The sequence below is a fragment of the Gymnoscopelus braueri genome (genome assembly GCF_963280865.1).
Source record: "Gymnoscopelus braueri genome assembly, chromosome: 17".
NCBI classification, from domain to species: domain Eukaryota; kingdom Metazoa; phylum Chordata; class Actinopteri; order Myctophiformes; family Myctophidae; genus Gymnoscopelus; species Gymnoscopelus braueri.
The window spans coordinates 18,002,070-18,015,190 of NC_137617.1; the positions used below are offsets into that span (position 1 = coordinate 18,002,070).

General features: G+C 44.2%; 1 protein-coding gene across 2 annotated transcripts; it reads right to left on the reverse strand.

Annotated features, from left to right (window-relative positions):
- Window positions 1-326: 326 nt before the first annotated feature.
- c1qtnf1 (C1q and TNF related 1) lies at window positions 327-12,905 on the reverse strand. 2 transcript variants are annotated; one of them, XM_080454978.1, is made up of 4 exons: window positions 12,684-12,905; window positions 4,671-4,810; window positions 4,115-4,242; window positions 327-2,642 (listed from the first exon to the last, which is right to left on the reverse strand). In XM_080454978.1, the coding sequence occupies exons 2-4, from the start codon at window positions 4,808-4,810 to the stop codon at window positions 2,092-2,094; spliced, it is 819 nt and encodes a 272-aa protein (XP_080311104.1). In that variant the 5' UTR covers window positions 12,684-12,905; the 3' UTR covers window positions 327-2,091. The 2 variants fall into 2 exon arrangements, with proteins under 2 accessions (XP_080311104.1, XP_080311105.1); XM_080454979.1 differs by lacking the exon at window positions 12,684-12,905 and adding an exon at window positions 10,843-10,938.
- Window positions 12,906-13,121: the final 216 nt, after the last annotated feature.

The following is a 13,121-nucleotide window of genomic DNA, read 5'->3' on the forward strand; positions in this document are numbered from 1 at the left end:
TGTGTGTGTGTGTGTGCGTGTCAGTGACGACAAGAATAAGAGGCATAATATTTGCTGTCTGAGTCTGCAGAGTGGCTGTGCATTTGAAAAGGGCTGAACCAGAAACGGGGTCTTTCTCTCTCTCCAACACATTCCACCAAGTCCTCTGTGAACATTTGGCAAGTACACACACCATCAAACACATCCAGGAGAAACAGTGTCACACCCACCACTCCCACACACACACACACACACACACACACACACACACACACACACACATGCACGCACGTACACACGCACGCACGCACGCACATACTTAACACACAATGCACTGGATGCATCCAGACTTTCATGATTTTAATTAGGAAGATTTGTATCCATGCTGAACAATATTATCAAACAACCTGCGTAGAGAATCAGCCAGCAGAGAAGTACCTGACAGCATAACAACATGTACATCTGCAGGCAGTCGAAGCCTTTTCCTGTCAAGGCATCTCTTGGACTGAACCATTTCCTGAGGCGTAATTCCAAACGTATCACACTGAAGATCTGATTGAGCCCATTTTTCATATCATATCCCTCATTAGATCACGTATGTACTCCCAATGCTATGTATATCCGTCTCAATATAGCAGGCGAGCCAATATTTATATCACTTTAAAGTAAACAAATAAGATTCAAATGATTTGTGGCCTATAAATACAGGATAGATGGGGTCGGAATGGAGCTTTGGAACAATCCCAGGCTTTTGGCATCCCTGGGGAGTATCTAATCTCATTGGCTGTCTTCGGATTCAGCCCAAACAAATGCTGTTGTCAAAAACCCAACTGGACATTCACAATGACAGCTGGTTTCAAAGGAAATGTACTGTACTGGTATGCAAACAGATTTACTGGATTCTTTACTCATAGCCAGGATTTTCTTAGACTCCTTTCAGTATTCTTTTTGAGTATTGTGTGACTGTGTGTTGTGACATAATAATAAATGTCATAGCATACATTTATACAAAGTTACTAGAGAATTTGTACAACTTTGTGGAGCTGAAATATACATAAATGTAAACAGAGTTAGCATTAGGTTTAGACACAAAATCTTTTCTAAAACACAAACGTTTTAGATTTTTTTTTATTTATCTCTACTCCTAAATAGCACCAGTATGTTTTTAATACAGTATGCAATTTAATATGAAAAGCATTGTCATTTATACATTTTTGTGTGGGTGCAGGATATCAACTGCATCCCATTGTCTGTTATAAGGAAATCCCTGATATAATTTGCCTGTGTTTTTATCTTTTATACCATTATAATATATATCTTAATGCTGGTTAATTGCAAATGTAAAAAGATCAAGCATACATACACGCAAAAACCTATATACACCATGTGTGTAGAGTCTTACAGCTGTGGTTAGGGTTCAGAATGATGTACTTATTTGTGTTTGTACAGATTGAGCGCTGAAAGTGCATGAGCATTGAAAGTGGAAACGGAATACAAACTGAGAATCCAGCGCTCGATTAAGCACAATAAATTGTTATTGACCAAACATGACATCGTTACTAGGAAATTAAATAATGACTACTGTTTATTGCCTAACTGTCTCCCTAATTATCTGACATCTTTATATAATGGGTCTCAATTCAACACATATCATAACTTCATCTTGAAATACATTTGAAATGTTGCTGTATTGTGTTTGCTAAAACCTTCCATAATACCAGTTCAGTATAATTAACCACTAATTAGCCCTATTTAAAAAACTGTTTGTGAGATTGTATCTGCTATTTATTATTTTATTTTTGTCGTTTTTTGTTGCGTGAAAGATTTCGCCTATAAGGACATGCCCAAAACAGGGACGTCAGGTTGAAACCTATTAATAATGTACTTTGTTTCATTATGCACCAGGGATTTCAAGCCCTTTTTGTCCAGTATCTGCTGTTTCAACAGCGACATCCTCCCCAAAGCGACATCCACACGACTTTGATTGTTTTTCCCGGCCAGTTAGCACACTATATATGTACATGCATCTCAATGCCACTTATCCTTTCCACGCAGAGCAAGTCTTCCTTAATAGTCGCTGTCCTCCCACCCCGCCCTCGCACGCGTACCGCACTATATCTCACTTTTGGGCTTGATGAGGTGACCGTTAAAGGTCACGTAGGTGTCAAAGTCATCGCTGAAGATGGCGTTCTCCCTCTCGCCCTTAAAGAGTCTGACCCACACCTGGTCCTCTCTCTCCAGCTCCAGCATGAGGCTCTGGCTCTGCATGATGGACCTGTCGCTGGGCTGCGCGTACAGGATCACCACCTCGCGCTCGTTGTGCATCACGTGCATGTACGTCTCCTTCTGGTTCCACGTGTGCACGGTCAGGCTGAAGTAGTAGATCCCGGGCACGTAGCAGTAGAACTTGCCGGTGAACATGTTGAAGTGGCCGTAGAGGTTGACGAGCTCCGTGTCGAACACCAGCGTCTGGTAGTAGTCGTTGGAGTGCACGGCTTTCTTGCGGCCCACGGAGAAGGCGGCGTAGTAGGTCTTGCAGGGCTCCCCCTGGGCCCCCGTGCCGCCTTTGGTGCCCTTGCCGCCTGCGTGGCCCCGCGGACCCATCTGGCCGGCTTTGCCCAACTTACCGTACGGTCCTCGCTCGCCACCGTCCCCCTTCTCACCTGGAAGAGGCACGACCAAAATGATGTCAGCCGCCGTTAACCGCCCAAAGGCCATAACAAATAGTGAAAATATCTTGACTACAAGCTCACGTGTCGCATCGCTGTGCGTTGTGAGCTTGTAGATCTGCTATTTTCAGAATTTGGATCTCTGCGTCAAAAGTTAATTCATAGAAATGTCACAGTTGATAGGAGAATTCACCTTTTGAGCGGTGCCGGTCAGTACAAAGATGGGCGTGGTTACTTGACTGGTGTGACCTGATTAAAGCAGATCAGCTACTGTACATCTGCTCAGGTTGACTCAATGGAATTCAGATAACACTGTCAAGACTGTGTGTAAGGATGCATAAGCATTAGTGTGTGAAATGAATATCAGACCACAAGTTGTGGAGAACAATGTAACGTTGAAGTACAATTTCCCCCTTTTCTTGTGGAGCACGTACATGTAGGGAACGTATTCAACAAACATTATTAACTCTTTTTGAAAGATCACAAGATCGCAGTTGGAAAGTAACACTTTTGCTGGTCCAGTGACTCTGAAAGTAACCTTTTAACAAAAAAACTTTTGTTTTAACCAAGAAATTGCACTTACCCTACCTTTAATGTAAAAAGTGATCATTCACTGATTGTCTGGATTCTGTTACGTGAACATTTTACATTAGATTTGTAAAGATTCAAAATGTAGTCACAAGTGAACCTAGGGAGCATTTAGCCGCAAGCAACTTGGATGCAATCTGCATCCAAGTTTCACTGACAGCCCAATCATGAAACAGAAAAGTCCTATCTGATTGTATTAAATGACGATAAACTAAAACTAGGCAAAAACTAAAACATTTCAGATGACTAAAATATGACTAAAACTAAACAGAATTTTATTCAAAAGACTATGACTAAAACTAAATCAAAACTAAAACTGTCAAAATCAACACTGCATGCTTGTGCAGAGTATTCTGTAGTATCACTGGAGTAGATACACAGAGCGAAATACAATGCGATATCATTGCAGTAAATGGTTTCTACTTGACGAAAGTGTCTGACTGAAGTATTATTCTACAATTAACCACGGCTGGCTTGGTAAACCACAGAACTTTGGGTTGGGTCTCACACAGCTATGTGGGATATGTGTACCCTGACCCCTGAGGAGGTCAAAGCCACACACCCCAAATTATCCCCTCATATACTCCAACCAACCCAGGCTTCTCCAGCTGTGATTGGTTCCTCTGTGCTATTAAAATGTCCGCCATCTATCTTCATTCCACAAGGACCCGGAGAGGAGTTGGGGCTGGGACAGTCCGTAAACCTTACCTCAAATGACTGTGTGTGTGTGTGTGTGTGTGTGTGTGTGTGTGTGTGTGTGTGTGTGTGTGTGTGTGTGTGTGTGTGTGTGTGTGTGTGTGTGTGTGTGTGTGTGTGTGTGTGTGTGTGTGTGTGTGTGTGTGTGTGTGTGTGTGTGTGTGTTGTTTTTGTCCGTATACCTTTGAGTATGGTGATGTTGATGTGTGGTACCACCTGCTGCTGAGGGTAGTGTGGGTTGGCATACTGAGAGGGCGGCGGCTCCTCTCCGGGGTCGCAGCATCGACGACACTCTCTCACGTCTCTATTGCTGCGTGCAGAAACACATACAGAAAACTCACAAAAACTCACAAAGAAATAAGGTTGCAACAGTACTATACATATCGTTGCTGTCGGGCAGAAACCTCCATTTTCTACCCATATTCTAACTTTTTGTGTTTTTTTATCGTAAATGAATGCCTTACTTGATCATACTACAGCGTCACACAAAAGTATCAAAAGTTGCAGATCTGCTACTTTTGATACTTTTGAATTGGAATCCTGAAAAGTAACAGTTTTGGACATATGAGGTTTCCACCTGACAGAGACGATATTATTTCTGTTGGCATGTGACAAAAAAAAATCCGCAAATATCCATCATGGGATTCTAAACGTGCAGTTTGAATAGTTTGCCGTGCCCCCCCAAGTGTTTGTTTCAGAACGCTTCTGGGAAAGCGAAAATGAGAGCTATGGCCTAACCTTGCATCTCGGTGGTAATCCCGGGGGTCATTCTGGTCCCTGATCTGCTCTGGGTCCTGTCCTTGGTCGTAGGGCGTGCGGAAGGCCTCGGCCAGACAGGCACAGAAGAGCACTAGAGCCCACACGCTGAGCACAGTCATCTGTGACACACAGCAGGAGGACACACGTCATTGAAGTCATTGACATCAGCAGCAATGACAGAAACCATGTGAAATCGTCTTTGTGTGGAGCCAAAGCCAGATCGTAAAGGAATAGTTCACCCAAAAAAATATATATATATTCTATCGATTAGTCACCCCATGGAGACTTGAATTCATGGATATTTTTTTTGTTTTTGTCTCATTCCTAAGCCAATAATTTGATGACCAGCGGACCGGTAGGCAGCGGTTTCGATAGGAGACACAAATGAGACTCTTTGTGTCTCCTATACCGGAACCGCTGCCGGTCATCAAATTATTGGCTTGCCTTAGGAATGCGACAAAAACTAAAAAAATTCCATGAATTCAGGTCTCCATGGGGTGACTAATCGATAGAAAAAAAGTATTTTTGGGGGTGAACTATCCCTTTAAAATGAGTGAATACGGTTTTGCAGACGACTATGACCATAATTCACTTTGCTGAAACACTTGAAAACAGTATTTTTCATCTCAGTTAATATAGTGCGTTGTTTTACTGCGATCATGCCATAATTACATGCTATAACTGTAATTAGATCAGCATGCAGTGTTTTAGCTTGTCCAAAAAAGACCTCTCCATGATGATTGCAGAACACAGCACTCTAAACAGGATATGTGGTGCAGCCTGCAGACTGCACACAATGGTGTCCCGCTATAATGAGTTTGTGGAATATAAGCTTTTGTGAGTATAGTTTGTTTCATTTTGGAGCTCTCGTGTGACATGTTTACTCGAGAAAGAACTGCAAAAGAATGCCTTTTGACTCAAGATCCTAATTAGTATAAAAGTGTTTTAAAATAATCTATCTCTATAGCGGCTCCATTAAACATTTCTGTCAAGGACTATGAATAAGGGAATTGTCAGTCCAACTGTGTCTGAGTTAAAGGTCTTATAACATCACCAAATGTGAAGGCACAAATGTTAATGTATGTTGGAAACTGAGCACATGACGGTTGGCTAAATGTTGATCTGTGGCATAAAGGTTTTCTCTATGCCAGTGGTTCTCAAAATGGGTTTCAGGGACTATCTGGGGTCCTTTAGGGGGGTCTAAATTGACCCTTACAAGTCTGTAACTCTGACAGTATAAAAATGGAATCAAATGGACCCATTAGGGTCCATTTGGTTCCATTTTTATACTGTCAGAGTTACAGACTTAAATATGTCAGAGATCTTGACATTTTTAAGTTTGAGAACCATTGCTCTGTGCCATACATATATAGAAAATCTTCTAAAAAGCCCAATTTAAACTCTTTATGCTGACAAAATCCCAAAAGGCATAGAACACTGAATTCCTTCACAAAATAGCGATGAAACGGTTGCATATTTAAACATAAATCCTCAAACCCAACAAAGGTAATGACTTCCTTTGTAATTTGACAGACAGGAAGCTAACTCTGTTTATCAAAGGAGCTGGCTCTATCATCTAAAGTGGGGGCCTCCGGTTTTTCTACCACATGTCCCTAATCTGACCAGAGGAGGTCGTTAAGACACCGCTGATTGTTGTTCTAGTTCAATTAGGGTATTAGACCATAATCGCTCCCTTGATTTGCTTTCAGTCAACCTTCTTTACAGTTGTTTTTTCTTTTTCTTTCTCTCTTTCTTTCTCATTCATTATCTAGGGCCTAGATAATTGCCTAGATTCTAGGCAATGGTTAGGTATTTGCCAGCATTTTAACCATCCTGGGGTCATTACTTCATCTACTTGATCTCTCCCTCTCTTTCTGTCTGTCTGTCTGTCTGTCTGTCTGTCTGTCTGTCTGTCTGTCTGTCTGTCTGTCTGTCTGTCTGTCTGTCTGTCTGTCTGTCTGTCTGTCTGTCTGTCTGTCTGTCTCTGTCTGTCTCTGTCTCTCTCTCTCTCTCTCTCTCTCTCTCTCTCTCTCTCTCTCTCTCTCTCTCTCTCTCTCTCTCTCTCTCTCTCTCTCTCTCTCTCTCTCTCTCTCTCTGATGCAGTATCTATCTATCTTTCTTTCTTTCCCTATGATGCAGTCAGTGATTGCCCTGCCGGGGAAAGAGTTTCCAAAACAGAGCCAGTCACCATTGAGTGACTGCTTGAAGAGCACAGCTCCGTCTTTAGGAGGGTAATGGGTTTCCTTTGAAGTCTGAATAGCAAAGAAGAAAAACACAAATCATTCAACTCCCATTAAAGAAAGAAAGGCCTTTTTTCTCTTCTTTTTTTGTGTGGACGAGTTGTAATAAATTAAACATGGAGCCCGCTATTACCCAAAAGAGAGAAGGAGGCTGTTTGTACTGGCAGATGGTCTTCAGTCACTGTCTAATATGTGAAAAGACTAGAAATAAGAATTTTAAAAATGAACAAACAGATGAAGAGAGAGGGGGGGCCATGTCATGTTAGGCCATGGATAACAACTTGAACAAAGCAAATGAGATGAATAAGAGATGTGTAAGCATCAAACGTGATTTTTGCCCTATGACACTTTGGTGTGTGTGTGTGTGTGTGTGTGTGTGTGTGTGTGTGTGTGTGTGTGTGTGTGTGTGTGTGTGTGTGTGTGTGTGTGTGTGTGTGTGTGTGTGTGTGTGTGTGTGTGTGTGTGTGTGTGCGCGCGCGCGTGCATGCGTGCGTGCGCGCAAAATAGCATGCGTGCGTGCAAAATAGCATAATCACAACATTTCACTGTGCGATGTGTTGTGAGCTTGTAGATCGTCTATTTTCGCTACGAAATAGGGCTTAAGTGGTTAAGTCGGGGACAGGTTCAGAGGTCAGTAGAGTGAACGCATCAGATTAAGCAGGGATTAAAGATTCCACCCCGGCCCCTAGGAGCCTTTGAACTTCCCCAGCTACTACAACAAGGCTGACATGGGGTCTGAGATGAAACGACAGAGTCACCTCCACATTTGTAAACTTTTACACACATGCATCCTCTCTAATCTGTAGATAAGATAACGGGACAAGTCAATGAACACTTAAGGCTTTTGAAGGCGGCATGTCTGCCTAATGTTCAAAGATGTAAAGCTTTATTCCACTCAGTGGCTCAATATTTAAAACTCCATTCTTAACCCTCGTGACCAAAGCGTCTGGAGCCAGCTGCTTGTCATGAGGTGTTATTTTCTGAGATTTGTTACATATACACAATAGCAAACACTTCTGCAAACTATCGACGGCACTCACAGATGTCTTTAGACTGTTTGTTCCTTTAATATGTACTTTGAAATGTTCTGTGTCATTTCAAAATAGACACGTGGATGTTTACTTACACTGTAATGACTTGCCTTCTCTCTTTTTTCCCCCAGTTGCCTTTCCCCTTTGAATTCTTCCTATTTGTTTAGGCTATAGTATGTTTGCGGTCCCACGTCCGATCTCACGCTATTGACCCTTTCTAAACTTCCTGTGGATCTCAAGTCCAAAGGGTTGTTTACACTCTAGCTAATTACGTGTGAAAACATGAGAAGTCAATGAGGAGCATACATGTGCACTCACACATGTGTAATCAAAACAATAAAAAGACTAAAACATTCAAACATAAATAAACATTTAAACAAATTATTGTAATGCATCCATCCATGTGTCCAGATTGAGTGCAGCACAGTGAGGTTTGTTTGAACTGCACTAGTACGTCATTCCTGACCAGAACCGCTTAGGAAAATCTTCTCCAACTTCAGTAACTGTTCCTTGGCTTGTAGTACACGTTGTACGTACTTGTGTGTGTGTGTGTGTGTGTGTGTGTGTGTGTGTGTGTGTGTGTGTGTGTGTGTGTGTGTGTGTGTGCGTGTGCGCGTGGCAATCTGTATTCTCCAGGGTATCTGTGGTACATCCGCATCCAGTGGTTGTTCCGCTCTAAAAGATCTAAGACGGTCATATCAGACACTAGGGGTCAAAGTCAAGGTTCTAAGACAACAAACTTAAGCCTGAGAGTCGATCTTACAAAAGGATGATTCCCAGCAGACCTAAATCTCTGTTGATCGTGCCGACGGCAGCTGGAGCAGTGCGCTGTCTGTGTGCGCATTTTGTCGTTGGAGCATCATGTCTAGCCGACCTATATCAGATTTAAGGTTACTAGGTTACGTATCTGGACAATGAGTAGATGAGTAGTTAAATCTCTGTTGATCACACGGACGGCAGCTGGAGCACAGCGCCGTGTGCACATTTAGTTGGAGCATATTGTCAAGACAACCGATCAGATTAGGGTTACTGGGTTACGTATCTGGACAATGAGTACAGTGGCTAGGCGATGTGAACTTTCTGTCTTGAATGTCATTTGGCATTCTGTGTCTACTATTCATCTCGAGTGTTCTATACCAGATGAGAGGCTGACCACGGAGAAGCATCCGCAGAGACCCTTCAGTGCAGCTGCCTGTTTGTCTGTGAGATACAACTCCTGCCAACACAGAAACCAGAGCTGGCCTGGATTCCTGCCAAATCTCACTGCTAACCCACATTTCTGAGGAGCACAGAGGAAAGTTGTTTTGACTCATTATTGCGCACACATACAGATGAATGTGAACTACAGCAGGTCCCAAAACCGATATTCCAGTGGTTCTCCGCCCTTATTGCACTGGGAACCATCTAACGTAATTGAATTCTATCCTTGGCACCCTCAATAATTTAGAAAACCATGGTTGACGTCTTTGGTTTGTAGTTTAAGCTACAAACAAAATAGAAAACAACATTGCAGTATAATGCACAAATCAATTCAAAAGTTTGAGCACACATTTTGCAGTCATTCCATAGGTCAGAAAGAGGAACTGGTTTGTAAACAAGAGTGTCTGTGGTCCAACCCACCAAATGAAACCTCATAGTCGTAGCATCACATAACAATGCTCCCATGTTGCATTTAAAAGACCTATTCTCATGCAGCCTTATGAGTGCATGCTGAGACCTGCCCATGGCGTAATGATTCAAGTGTGCGTGTGTGCGTGCTTGCATGCGGGCGCGTGTGTGTGCACGCGTGGAACATAGGTGTGTGCAGTCATGTGTTTCTGCATGTCTACACGTGCTTAAGTGTCTGCTTACTTATCATGTCAACATACTTTTAATGCTTGTATGCGTCTGTTAAATGGTGTAATGATTGTGTGAGCGTATACGCGCGTGCGGCCATGCGTGCGACTGCGCGCGTGAATGTGCTTATTTGTCTATACACACGACAAGGAGAGATATTAAACTTAAGGCCCCTCTGTAAAGCAATGCCAGGTGTGATGGTTTAGATTTGTGGGGTTCTAAGCTCCCATTTGTTTCTGTTAAAGAGTGTGTGTGTGTGTGTGTGTGTGTGTGTGTGTGTGTGTGTGTGTGTGTGTGTGTGTGTGTGTGTGTGTGTGTGTGTGTGTGTGTGTGTGTGTGTGTGTGTGTGTGTGTGTGTGTGTGTGTGTGTGTGTGCGCGTGTGCGTGTGTGGGCGCGTTCTTACGTGCACGTGCACTCATCTCACAACTCTGGCCAGACATCCCAGTTCATGCCCCAGTTACTCCTACTGGTTAACAGGCCTGTGGGTCACTGGGTTTGGTCCCGGCCCACTACAGACATCTGTTGAAACTGCACCAGTACCATGGGCTGTGTACACACACAGTGTTCCAACAGCGCCTTTGTTATAAGTAATAACAGGGGTTGGAGTAGCATCAAAACCACACACAAGAATATCAACGAAGACAATCTACTGCAATCATTCAAGCGTCTCATCTGAAAGTATAGTCAGTCATTTTGGTGATTATTCGTCTGTTGTTGAGGTGACTGAAAAGTGGTTTGGCTACGCGAGTTTATCCTTGAGAAAGTGTCCCTCCTTTAATATAAATAATCTGATGATGGCAGGCGGGGTACAAAGGAGTAGGCTGTATGTAAATTGAACACAGCACCACAGAGTCTAGACAGGTTTATACCCAGTAAATTGTCATATTGTTCACTAGCGACAAGCCTGTCATAATGGCTTATTGTTGCTGGACCAAAATAACCTATTTTCAACAAAAGAAATGAGACACGTGCGTGTTTTTTTAGTTGAGTGAATTCCGTTATTTTCTGGGAGCAATGGGCTTTACTCCTGTCGTGCCATGTACCTTGTACCATGGGCGTTTGTTGACCTTAGTAGTGGTTGCTATGATGACATTCGTCCAAAACCCCCCCAGCCACGCGTCTGTGCTGTTCTGAAATGTAATCACCTGGAGACATGGGCGCCATTAATCACACACAATACGCACAAATGCACTCATATGTCACATGCTTGCACCTGCTGCATGAGGTTACATGTTCATTAATTTTACATGAATATCAGGGCTCACAAACAACCCACAGCATAGTGTAAGGTCCAGGGAAGAGCATGAGGTAAAAGGTTGGCCTGATCTGGTCTGGACATGGAAAAAATATAACAGTTTGATTACCTTATGTAATTTTTGGCTGAGTTTTGATTTGTTCCACCCCTAATGTTAACCTCACCCTCTCTCTCTCTCTCTCCCCCTTCCTTCTCTGTATTTCTCTTTCTTAACACACACACACACACATGCATGCATGCAGACAGAGAGACACACACACGCGCGCACACACACACACACACACACACACACACACACACGCACACGCACACGCGCACGCACGCACGCGCACACACACACACACACACACACACACACACACACACACACACACACACACACACACACACACACACACACACACACACACACACACAGCCTCTGCAGCATATAAGGCAGTAGTAGGGCTTCTGCTGGGCGTTGTGATGGCATGCCCAAAGAATTCCTAACTGAGATTTGTCTCATCTTTCACGCTCCTCGCATTCCGTGACCTTTTATTAAGACAGACCATCAAATTACAGCGTCGAAATATCATTATTATTCCTCTGTCTTGTTTCCCAGACCCAAACACAATCACAGGCGGTATTCCTGTCACACAAGGTGGGAGTGGGTGAGGCAAGGTAAAGTATGCTGTCATCCCGCCAAGCACAAACAGCTATTATCGCATCATCTCATTGCAACAAGACAAAACAAAAGCTGTGTCAAAAGCACTTGTGGCTGCAGGATGCTTCGTGGCTCAGCTGCCAGTTAGTGCAGGCCATATGCTCCTTGTCAGTGTGAGGGCCTGGTTTTGAATCTGACCCAGTATTGTTTTGCATGTCTCTCCTATCTCTCTCCTTGGTTTCCTGTATCTCTGCAGGACACGGACCTACTGTATCTGAAATAAAGCACTGGAGTGAGTTTCACAGCATCATTTTAGGAATCTACAGTAAACCAGGATGGACCCTGACAGCTTTTCCAAGCTCATTGTTACTTTTGTTAGGCTGGTGTGTGTGTGTGCGCGTGCGTGCGTGCATGTGTGTGTGCATGCGTGCGTGCGTGCGTGCGTGCGTGCGTGCGTGCGTGCGTGCGTGCGTGCGTGCGTGCGTGCGTGCGTGCGTGCGTGCGTGCGTGCGTGCGTGCGTGCGTGCGTGCGTGCGTGCGTGCGTGCGTGCGTGTCAAACATATGTCCCACTTCAACAGATTCACTGCTTTGGACAGATCAGGTGTTGATTTTTCATGTTGTCTGTCAAAGGGGTCACCCCGCCGAGGGAAAGCACAGGGCATTCTGGGTCCCACACATCTGGGAATGGTTTGTCCCAGAGCTGCAAAAGCAGCGTGTGTATGTGTTTCTGCATGCACAGACACATGCATTCATGCATTGCATGCTTGCGTGTGCGACTTAGTGAATATCAGTGCCCTTAAGGCCAGTCACAAAAGATCATTATGTATGCCGGTACACAGCACTCTCACAAAGACCCTGCAAGCCACATGACTGGATGCCATTTCATTCAACAGCCTACACAACACAAAAACACACCTCGCCTAGCCTGACGTCTGTCTCATTCCCCCAGTAGAAAGCACTCTTCAGAATAAGAGGACACACTTACTCTCGCCGGTCCAACAACTGTCCGCAGGTGATGAAAGAATATCCTTGCTGAGTCAATGTCTTTATTTTGCGTCTGACTTCGTCTGGTTGGCTTTGTTTGTAGTCTCTGCGTTGTGTTGAGTTGATCTTTGTTGGTGTGTCCCCTCAGATCCTGCTGTCATCCTCTCCTCTCGCTCTCTCCTCAAACTCAAACCACGCCGCCGCCGCGTCTGCCGGGAGCCCCGCTCCTCCTACATAGCGGAGGAGCAGAGGGTGGGGGGGTGGGTGGGAAAGGGGAGGAGGAGAGAGGGAGGGGGTGGTTGGAGAGAGAGCGAGAGAGAGAGAGAAGCATAGTTGAATGGTTGGAAGGAGGAGCAGACTCATGAAAGAAAAAATAACAAAAACGACAGGGGAGAAGGAACAGGAGTGGAGTGGAGTGGACTGTGCGTGCGTGCGTGCG

Bases quoted from the DNA above. Each gene is read 5' to 3' on its own strand.
- c1qtnf1 (XM_080454978.1), bottom strand. From the start codon at position 4,810: ATGACTGTGCTCAGCGTGTGGGCTCTAGTGCTCTTCTGTGCCTGTCTG. The intron at 4,243-4,670 runs GTTAGGCCATAG...TTCTGCACGCAG, and splicing joins GATTACCACCGAGATGCAAG to CAATAGAGACGTGAGAGAGT. The intron at 2,643-4,114 runs GTATACGGACAA...TGCCTCTTCCAG, and splicing joins CAACATCACCATACTCAAAG to GTGAGAAGGGGGACGGTGGC.